Here is an 11,352-nt window from a genome sequence, read left to right as displayed (position 1 = left end):
TGCTTTCTATTTGGAAATCTACTAAATTATTTTAAATTTAAAAGTCCTCAAAAATTATTTTATCATTTCCATAAATTGTAGACAATATTGCTGATGTTAAATAATTTTCCAAGAAGAATTTGCCTTCTCCTCCAAGCGTACTGTTCATTCTCAATTTCCTCAGCGTAATACTTATTTGTGATAATTATAAAAATTATTAACTAATAGCAAAGTCCGAATATAATAATAATATTATTATTTTGGCGCATATACTTTTGCTAAGTGTTTGGCCAAGATTCTCCACCAATTTTAGGAGTTAGTCATGATGTTATACCACAAATGAAGGAGCCTCCAACGACAAATGGTTATATAAGAAGCTTTTTCAAAGCAGAAATACACTCGGAAGTTTACCATGCCATGCGACTGTAAATGTCACGGACTGTGTGCTACGCATAGACTATTTGGTCCCAGCGGTACCAGATGAAGATAGAACGCTAAGAAGGCTTATGGTGGACATAAATTAGAGTGTTAACATGTTTAATGAAATTAAGGAGCCCTTGGAGTCCCACTTGGAAGAAATTCTCAAGTTTCCCGACATGGGAAGCAGCCAACTACTTCAGTCGAGTCCGCGATAGCCCCATAGCCCCAGTCATAAGCATAGGAGGTGCTTAGCATTGTTTCGCCGATGCCATGTACTTTTCACGTTCGTCGCCAGTAATGGCCTGCCAGTAGTTATTGTTCTACAGTCTTGGTTTGTAAATGACCTTCGATGTTTTGCTAAACTATTCCACCTCACAACTACTTGTCTGCAGTGTTGCTAGTTTAGCCGTTTTCCGGCTAGATTTAGCCAGTTGCGATAGCAAACAGCAGGAGAAAATTTGGTTTAGTCGGCAGCCGATTTGTTAGCCGCCGTTTCGTAAAAAAATAGCCGTTTTTAGCCGATTTTGCTATAGGCCTTATTTTCTTAAAATCAAAATACATAAGTTTCCATTTTTACAAATTTAACGACCCAAAATTACATGTCGGACTGTGTTATATAAAATTGAAAGACAATTTTTTGCAATCCGAAGAGTCCTAAAACACGGCCGATTTCAATGATTTTTATTTTAAGCGAATATACAGTGACCCATATACATATAAACTGGGACGCCACAATTTAGCAAATTTTCATTATTTAATGCTTATTATTTTTTTAATGTAGCTGGGTACTTAAAAAACCAACAATTAAATCCAAATTTCCTACTTTGTGCAAAAGTTATGAAAAATCTAAAAATTTTCCTCAAATTTAAAGTAACTAGCACTGCCGTTGATTTTTGGCTAATTTCGTGACGGTGTTCCGCATTTTTTTCATAAAAAAATGCGTAACAGCGTCATACAAAAAATCCCAAAAATCAGCGGTCAGTCCTAGCTACTTAAAATTTGCACCGTATTATATTAAAGTTTAATAGACTATAAAACTGCATACATACCATAATTTTTCTAAAGATGCAATAACTGTGAATAATTGTATCATGCATACGCAGAGAGGTCAATCAAAACGTTTCGAATATATGGACATTAAAATAGAATTAAATAGTTGGATTGATAAAAACTTAAAAAGGGACCTGCTTTTTAAATTAATGGTGTTTTCTTTTCTCGAAATAATGTTGCCATTTTTTCCTCAGCCCTCCGACTAAGCAAAAGTGCAATACTTTCTACTAATATAGTAAGTTTGCACGACGAAAAGTAACGTAGTTCAAATGTTACAATATAAGAAGGCAAACTTTTTCAATAGAAAAGAAAACGCCATAAGTTTGTAATTGATCTTTTTTTTTTATTTAAGTAATACAAAAATGACTTCTGATGTAAAGCTTAGCTACGTATAACGACAGCTTCCTTTGTTAAAAACTAATAATTTGAATTGAATTTACCAGTCTCTGTTTTTGAGATTTATTTAATGAATTTACTAGTCTTTCTACTTGTGATTTATTTCAATCTGAATTTTAGTTGAAGCATTTTAGCAGATTTTTTTTTGCCAATTTGGCCGGTCGGCCCAAAAAGTAATGGGCTAAGTATGTCCTTTCCTACGCTCCACATAAAGCAAAAGTGACGATTTAGCTGGAAAAAAATAGAAAACTGCGATGATCTTTAATATCTATGAAAATACGTATGAAGGTTCATTAATGTTTACCAAACTAAGGGACAGTAATAGTTATAAAGCAACGTTTTGCATTCTGTTAATAGGGTACCCGCAACTTGTCGAATACGTATCGAGCGCACCGGCACCTCTAACCAGCCATACGCGGTAGCCCTGCATTAACTATAGTATGTGTAGATGTAACTTTTTATACCCGAGCGCACTTGTGCACAAGGATTTTATAACTTGTTCACATAACGCTTGGTTGTAACAACCGAAACGAATCCAGATAGATATAGACAATTGTGTACGTAAATGATCAGAACGGAAAGAAAAATAATTAAGCCATATATGTCCGTCCGTCTGTCCGTATACGCGATAACTCGAGAAAAATGGAGATATGTCTACAAAATTTGGGAAGTAGGTAGCCCTTTATCCATGGTAGGTTGGGATTGAAAATGGGCAAAATTGGACAATAACCACGCCTACCTCCCATATAGAGGTATTTTTGAAATATGGAAAAATAAGATCAAAATTGGAAGTTGGTTTCCGAAGTAGAATTTTGGCATAAAATAAGACAGTTATGACATTTTTGGAAAATGGGCCTGGCACCACTCACTTATGATGAAATGCTATATCTCTGTATTCCCTTCACCAATCCCCACCAAACCTCACTAAGAAACCCGTTGAAATTTTTTGACATCACACAAGAACCACGCCCTCCCATATGACGGTAATTTACAGAAATACGAAAACTGTGATAAATTAGTAACTATTTAAGCTAATTTACTCAAAATCGATATATGCAATGGCCTCTTAGCCGAAAATTATATTTAGAGAAATTTGTGGAAAATGGGCGTGGCACCGATACTCATGCCTATATATGTGTATCTCGGTACCCGGTTTATCAATTTCTACCAAACTCGGCACATTTATCAACCTTGGCGCAAAAAAGCAATATGTTGAAAATTTTTTAAATCGCACTTAAATTACCGCCACTTACCATATAACGGTAAATTTCAGATATACGAATACTCCGATACTTCAATAACTAAAGACTCCCCATCGCGTTGGCGATGGCGAATACCGCAGACGATTTAACGATGAGCTGTATGAGCTTTACAACGATATATACATAGTGCAGCGAATTAAAATACAGCGGCTCCGCTGGCTTGGCCATGTCGTTCGAATGGACAGAAACGCTCCTGCTCTGAAAGTATTGAACGCGGGCCACGATGCTGGTAACAGAGGAAGAGGAAGGCCTTCTCTGCGTTGGAAAGGCCAGGTGGAAAAGGACTTGGCTTGACTTGGCATTTCCAATTGGCGTCAGTTAGCACAGAAGAGAAATGACGGTTACAGCGCCAATAAAGAAGAAGAAGAGAAAGACCCCAACTTACAAAAATCTCTTAACAGGACACAAGATTATTGATTTTTGTAAAATGGGCGTGGCACCACCTACTTATCACTACATAGTTATCGATAACCGCCTTATCGATTTCCACCAAACTTGGTCCAATTATTTCAATATATCACTGTTTGACATTGGGAAAAATACTCTTCCTTATCATGCAGTTTACTGAAAGGTGACAAATCGATATCTAATACCTGCGCCGGGTATATAAAGTTCGGTTTCGCCCGAACTTATACTTCTTTACTTGTTAAAATTATTTTTATATTAAAGAAAGACCTACTAGTAAGTTTTTGTTTTTTCATTAGTTTTCATATAATGCCGACTTTCCATTGAAATGACAAACAATGTATGTCATTTAAAAAAATGCCATGTGGAAATGAACTTAATGACTATTTTTTAACGTAATGACACGATAATTTTTTAATGCCTTATGCTTAAAACACAATACCCGGCGAACGGCGAACATTCCCACGACAGCCGGCGGTTGTTTCGGCGATCTAACTCCGTTCAGGTCGGCGAAGTATCTCAGAAGTTGTTCGACCATAGGGCTGCATTCGCTTCGTTTTCTTCTACTCAGGGCTGGCATCGAGCCAAACCCAGGGCCAGAAACCTACACCTGCTGTGTATGCCAGAGACGACTACACCACAACTCCACCTCAGTCAAGTGCAATGCTTGCGAGGGGTGGAGTCACCTCAGAGTCTGCTCAGGACTACGGACACATCGGCAGTGGACCACGTCGTTTGTGGCCCCCTGCTGCTCAAACAGAGCAGTCCCACACAAACACCACACCTCAACAACTTAACAACAGAATAGACCACACCAAGACCGCGACAGACCACAGAACACACACAAGCGCACCACCACCCACACGCCGCCGCCAATCTGCACGGTATGTCAGACCAGGATATTCCGTAATGTGACATCAATCAAGTGCAACACCTGCCTTGGCTGGTGCCACTTTAGGGCATGTTCAGGTCTGCGCACCACGCGAGATTGGACGAGGAACTTCGAGGGCCCGTGTTGCGCAGTACGGTCGAAAACCTCAACCGCGACGCCACCCACCACCACCACAGGGCGGCAACCACCTCAGCAGCGCACACAGCCAATGGCGTCACGGCCACACACATCTCTCACACCCCGCACTGCCACACGTCTCCCGAACCACATGAAGCTCCTTCAATTTAACTGCAACGGGCTTCAGAGCAAGATCGAGAAGATAACCGTCTTTATGGGAAGGCATGGTATACTGATAGCTGCAGTCCAAGAGCCGAAGCTGCACAGCAATTCAACATTGTTGAATTGTGCCGGGTACAACGTGCACCATCGAGATCGCGAGCGAGATAATGGTGGTGGCTTAGCGTTCATCACGCACCACACCGTGCAGTATCGTCTTATAGAAGCAGACATCGACCGCAGGGATACCACTCTAGAATGTCAGGGCATTGCTATCGGGTCAGGCGATGTTGAGCTCGAAATAGTCAACGTATACATACCCCCTGTCACCTGTTGACCGGCAGGATATCACCCTGATATAGGTGCGCTCCTCAGAGGTGAAATCCGAATGATAGTAGGTGACTTTAATGCGCACCTCGATCTTTGGCACTCAATCCTGTCAAACGATCGTAGGGGGACCGATTTGGCTGAGCAGATAGACGATTCGACATTCTGCACAATGAACGAGGACGCACCCACCAGGATTATGGGCACCTGCTGCAGCTCGCCAACAGTCAGCGCTGGTCTGATAAACAGCGCATCATGGCGACCTATGCTGACTTTGGCATCAGACCATCTGCCCATAGTCATCTCGATCGATAAACCAACCGACTTTGCTTCCGCGGAGCACCGAACATATATCAACTTCGCCAAAGCTGATTGGAAAGGCTTCGCGGAATTTACTGAAAACACCTAGGCTGCTCTCCCCACACCAACCGACGTCCACATTGGTGAACGTAAGTTCCGCAGGGCTGTCACTGCTGCTGCAGCCCGCTTCGTACTGGCAGGATGATCACGGACCCACGTCCAAATTTCCCTGCAGAAGCGGCTGTTCTAGCCGATGAGCGTGACAGCCTTCGTCAGGCCGATCTCGGAGATCCCCGTATCAGGGATCTCAACGCGGAGATTCGGCAACTAGTGAACGTACATAAGCGGAAGAAGTGGGAAGAACATATGAAGACCTCTAACTTCACCTCTGGTGTGAGTAAGCTTTGGTCAACCGTGAGGTCACTGTCCAATCCGACGAAGCATGACGACAGTCGAAATTTCTTTTGGCGACCATGCCTCGTCGGACCCGGAGCGATGCGCGAGCTACTTTAGCCGGCAGTTCATACTGCATCCTCCGGTGGACAAAACCAAGCATCGAGTGACCAGAAGGCTGCACAAACTGCCAACCACTTGTGCACCCCTTGCTTTCACTTGCGGTGAAGTTCAGGTGGCCATCGGGAAGGCGAAAGCCTCCAAGCCATGGGTCCCGACGGAATATGCATGTTGATGCTGAAAAATTTGGGTCCTGCGGGAGTAGCGTACCTAACGGAGGTCCTCAATTTGTCAATGGCTACTCTCATCATCCTAGACATCTGGAAGGTGGGGAGAGTGGTCCAACTGCTCAAACCGGGGAAATCAGCCAACAAAGGAGATTCGTATCGACCGATAACACTCCTTTCCACGGTAGCGAAGACACTAGAGGCCTTGCTGCTCCCGTATTTCACGAACCACCTGACCCCAGCGAAGCATCAGCATGGTTTCCGTAAAGTGCACAGTGCACAGTAAAGTGCATAAACACTCAGATAACTCGTGGCCTTAACCGTAACCGTCCCTGTGAGAGAACGATTCTAGTAGCGTTAGACCTGTCAAAGGCTTTTGACACTGTCAGCCATTCCACGCTACTAGAAGATATAGAGACTTCCTCTCTCCCACAGAGGCTCAAACGGTGGTCGGCAAATTATCTGAGTGGTCGCTACTCGTCGGTAATGTTTAGAGACAAATCGAGCAAACTTAGGAAAAACAAACAGGGGGTTCCACAGGGTGGTGTCATTTCCCCGCTACTGTTCAACTTTTATATTTCCACCACCAGAGGGAGTCTCGATTGTCTCTTACGCCGACGATTGCTCGATCATGGCGACTGGGAATGGAATTGATGGCTTGTGTTCGAAAGTAAATGGGTATCTCTCCGATCTTTCTCGCTTCTTCACTTCTTCGACGGTGAATAATCCCAAAATACTCGGAGTAACATTCGACAGCCTGCTCTCCTTCTCTGCGCACGCAACCGCTATTGCCAACATAGTACAGAGCCGCAACAAAGTCCTCAAGTCGCTAGCCGGCAGTACCTGGGGCAAAGACTAAGAAACGTTGCTGGCAACATACAAGGCAATAGGCCGGCCGGTTTTAAACTACGCAGCACCAGTGTGGTCGCCGGGGACTAGTAGGACGCAGTGGATGAAGCTACAAACAGCACAGAACACCGCGACCGGATGCCTCCTGATGTCACCCGAACACCACCTTCATGACGAGGAGAAAATGCTCCCAATTAGGGAGCATAACATAATGCTCTGCAAGCAGTTTCTGGTTGGGAGCCACAGATGCGGCCACCCAAACAGACAGCTGCTTGCAGAGGAGCCCTCGCCTAGACACGTCAGGAGGAATCTATATGAACTGACTGACGAAGTCCAGAGGTTCATCAAGCAACCTCTGGACCCGTCAGCATACCGACATGCCCTGAACGGCATTCACAGGGACTCAGTCTCGAGTTATGTAGATTCTAGACCTGTGAATGGCGTTCTAGGCACACAAACACCGGACATTGACGCGACGGAGCTCCATTTGCCTCGGGAGACAAGAACAACAATAGCCCAAGTTCGCTTCTGGCTACTGCAGCAGGTTAAACTCATACCTGAGTAGACTAAATGAGGATGTGCCAAATGAGTGTCCGGCATGCGGAGAGACCCCTCACGACTCGAAACATCTCTTCGCATGCCCGAAAAACCCGACAACCCTAACGACGTTGTACCTGTGGACCGACCCCGTAGAGGCTTCACGCTTCTTAGGGCTGCCGTTAGTGGAACTCGACGACAACGACTGAGATATCAACCGATCTGGGCGGGGTTGTTGTAGCCGCTACAACAACATCAACGGCGAAGCTCGCCGAATTGGGCGATGCCGTCGTTCACCGTTCGCCCTGCTATTTCGCCAACTTTAACAGAATTAGAGCGATAGCGAAAGCAGCTGATACCATTTCGTCGCACTTATAATTTAGGTGACCATATTTTGAAAAACGAAACCATATTTAGAAATGATAAAATTATAACAAATATAAATATAAGGAAAGGGGGAATTATTATAAATAATTTTATTTAAAGCCAGATTTTACGAATCGATCACTGTATTTTTCAACAAACAAAAATAATTCGTGTTATATGTTGTTTTCTTCTAAATCTTTGAAAGCAAAAATATAATACGGCCACCTTTGGCATGTACTGCCGCCATCGCCCAGCAGAGCGATAGAAATAAATCTATCGCCACGAAACGCCGCCGAGCAAACTTCGCATTTCGCTTTGGCTGTGTGCAATTTCATATGTCGGCGGGTGTTCTTATTTCGACAGTGGGAATTTCGTTGTGGTTAGTTCGCCGTTCGCCGGCATTGTGTTTCCACGGTTACTTTGTCATTTGCCATTTTTGCCATTTAATGCCTAGTGGAAATCCATCATAACAGTTTTAAAATTGTAATTACTTAAACAAGTTCTATAAAATTAACTGGAAATAAGTTATTCTGTAGATGATAAAAAAAGTACCCCGGAGTACCCTCATTTAATTTTTATATAAATATTGTTTTAAGTCTTTTAGAAAGTCCTCACAAAAATTTAGGTTTCCCTTTGAATCACTTTAGGAGTAATTGTATTTTGTTTACACCTACCAAATAATCTATTCGAATCAGCTGATAGACAAATACAAAATATAAAATATAATTTGGCAATGTTTTTCAAATTAGCGACTCTATAAATTGCATTTATAACTAGGTGGAGTTTTCTCGTTGATATGAATATTAAAAAAAACTGCATTGAAACTTTTTCATTAAAACCACAAATTAAAAAGTGGCATTTTATGACCCATTGGTCGTCAAGGGTTAAGGTTTTTCTTCGTAAAAATGTGGGAAATCGAATTCCAATGAATAAGAAAATTATGTTTGGTTAAATAATATACTTGTTTGGCCATAATTGACATAATGCTGTTATAAAAGAATATAAATTTACCGACTCCCTGCGAAAAATGTATTTGTCCACTTTAATATGAAACATGATGTTTACATGAAATAAATAATAATAATAACAGAAAAATTATGTACAAGTAGATCTCGGACAATCGTTCCTGGGAAATGCCGTGTTAAACAAAACAATGTTAAACGATACAAGAAACCAATACAATAAGGGGATTACGTTCCAATGCACTATTTACATTTTGATATTTACATGAAATAAATAATAATAACAGAAAATTATGTACAGGTAGATCTCTTGCTTAAATCGTACCACATAATCAATCTTATTAGTGTTTTATTTTTGTTCAGCTAAATCGTCACTCTGGGGAAGGGATGCAAACCCACACAAGGGTCTTAGCTAAATATCTGCTGCTTGCACCGGTACAATTAGTCGAGATACAGGTCTTAATCTAACCTGCAACGGAGTAAGCAGCGCTGGCCACTGCCCAGAAGTATTAGCTACGAGAATTTCCGTCGACCCGCTGTGCATTTAACCCTTTATGAAATCATAAACAACAAGTTTAACTATCCGCTTTACAATTTTTTGAGTTTGTTATCTAAAATAAATTTCTGTTCAAATTTTTTATTCAACATTTTTTACTCTTTTATTTCGGAAAACGTTATTGAGAAAATAATTAAACGTACGGTAATAATCAAATAACTGTATTAACTAGTTTCTTGAATAACAAGTTGGAGGGATTGTAACCATAATCAGGACAAGTCCTCGGTCGATCGGAGTCAGTTTTTCGCGAAAAATCAATCGCTGAACCCAATGTCAAATTGAAAATGTTCGTATCTATTCGAATTTAGTGGTTAGTGATGCGCGCTACCACTCCGCAGAGCTTGGGTTCAAGCCCTGTTCAACAAAAAAAAAAAAATAAAGTTTTTTCTAGTAGCGATCGCCTCTCGGCAGGCAATGGCAAACCTCCGAGTGTATTTCTGCCATTTCTCATAAAAATGCAATCGCCGTTCGTAGTCGACGTGAAACTGTAGGTCCCTCTCCTTTGTGCGACCACATCAAGGCGCTCACCACAAATCGGAGAAGAAGCTTTGCCAAACACTAACATATTTGTAAGCGACAATCTATTATTATTATTATTACTATTATTGTTGTTAATTGTTTCGTATGTTTCACGAAATATCCAATTATAAGCGGTTTCGTTTAATTTCGCCATGCTGTGGAGTTTGCATAAATGCGTCTTTCTCTACTCAGGTGATCGACTTTGGTTCATCGTGCTATGAAAGTCAACGTGTCTACACCTATATCCAGTCGCGTTTCTACCGCGCACCTGAAGTTATACTTGGATCTAAATACGGACGTGCGATCGATATGTGGTCATTGGGTTGCATCTTAGCTGAATTGCTTTCTGGCCATGCTCTATTCCCTGGAGAAAACGAAAGTGATCAATTGGCATGCATAATAGAAGTGCTAGGAATGCCTAACAAAAACTTGCTAACCAATGCTAAACGCGCCAAAGCTTTTTTTAATCCAAAGGGTTTTCCAAGGTACTGCACTGTACGCACTATGACCGATGGTACAGTCGTATTAATAGGTGGCCAATCGCGTAGAGGAAAGCCACGTGGACCACCATGCTCCAAAAGTCTGTCAAAAGCTTTAGATGGTTGCAAAGATGCGTTGTTCTTAAATTTCATTAGAGGTTGTCTGGAATGGGATGCAGAAAAACGATTGACGCCTGCAGAAGCGCTTAAGCATCCTTGGTTGCGGCGCCGCCTTCCGAGGCCACCAAACTGCGCAAATTGTCCTAGCGAAAGAGAGAACATGGGCAGCAACGGTGGCAGTAATAGTAAGAGTGCTACCGGCGATCGCACACCAATAATTGAGAAAAATCAAAAAAGTAAGTGGTAAATCTCCTAAAAATCATTATTGTTAGTGTCGTTTATCGATTTAGTTTTTATAAATTTATTGATTGACAAATAGACTACGCGCACGATTCACGAACTATCCCAGAAATTTAAGTGCAAATAAAAAATTTAAATACACGATATGTAGATAAAGGTAAATACGATTATGAGTACAGTTAAAATATGGTATTTATGGTAAACGTAACGATATCTTTGTTTTTTTTCCCCCGAATTGTTTCAATATTTGATCGGATTCTGACATGCCTTCCATCCTACACATTTAACCATATTAAACTGGTCTGCGTCATTTTCTAAAAGGAGTTTAAAAATTAGATTTTTAATACAAATTTATCCGTTGAGTTATAATTATAAGTTTGGCTCAATTGGAGCGTAGTCGTAGAGAAGTTAGAAAACGGTTTCAACGACTTAAATTGTGTTTTTAAATAATCACCATTTTAACTTTGTCATAGTCAACTTAAAATGCATTTTATCACAAAAACAGATTTTTAATTTTAAATAAAACCGTGATTTTAAAATGTTAAAATAAGTTTCTAAGTTTTGTTTTGCTGTTAAACTAGACATTTGTATGAAAGTTGCCAAATATGTAGTATTTACCTTAAAGAACATTTATTTTCAAATAAATTGATACCTCACTTAATGAAATTGCATAAGAATTGTCGAAGTTAAGCTTCTTCTTCTTCTTCTTTTTTGGCGCTGTAACCGCCTAAGCGATT

At 41.1% G+C, this 11,352-nt stretch overlaps 2 protein-coding genes across 7 annotated transcripts in view; one reads left to right on the top strand and one right to left on the bottom strand.

Moving 5' to 3' along the window:
• The window catches only part of LOC118745645 (putative dual specificity tyrosine-phosphorylation-regulated kinase 3 homolog), a gene marked incomplete at its 3' end in the record, with an annotated part of 70,050 nt that extends 59,439 nt beyond the window's left edge, over positions 1 to 10,611 (top strand). For all 6 annotated transcript variants that reach the window (XM_036479189.1, XM_036479188.1, XM_036479185.1 and 3 more), the window contains 1 exon segment: positions 9,969 to 10,611. In XM_036479189.1, coding sequence (XP_036335082.1) covers positions 9,969 to 10,611 — 643 coding nt within the window.
• Positions 10,612 to 10,855: 244 nt separating this feature from the next.
• The window catches only part of LOC118745445, a 6,212-nt gene continuing 5,715 nt past the window's right edge, over positions 10,856 to 11,352 (bottom strand). Inside the window, exon 3 of the mRNA XM_036478898.1 lies at positions 10,856 to 10,929. Coding sequence (XP_036334791.1) covers positions 10,856 to 10,929 — 74 coding nt within the window. The remainder of the gene's footprint in view (positions 10,930 to 11,352) is intronic.

This window comes from Rhagoletis pomonella, unplaced genomic scaffold (assembly GCF_013731165.1).
Source record: "Rhagoletis pomonella isolate Grant_MI unplaced genomic scaffold, Rhpom_1.0 Rhpom_scaffold_00009, whole genome shotgun sequence".
NCBI lineage: Eukaryota > Metazoa > Arthropoda > Insecta > Diptera > Tephritidae > Rhagoletis > Rhagoletis pomonella.
This window is presented reverse-complemented; position numbering and strand designations above follow the sequence as displayed.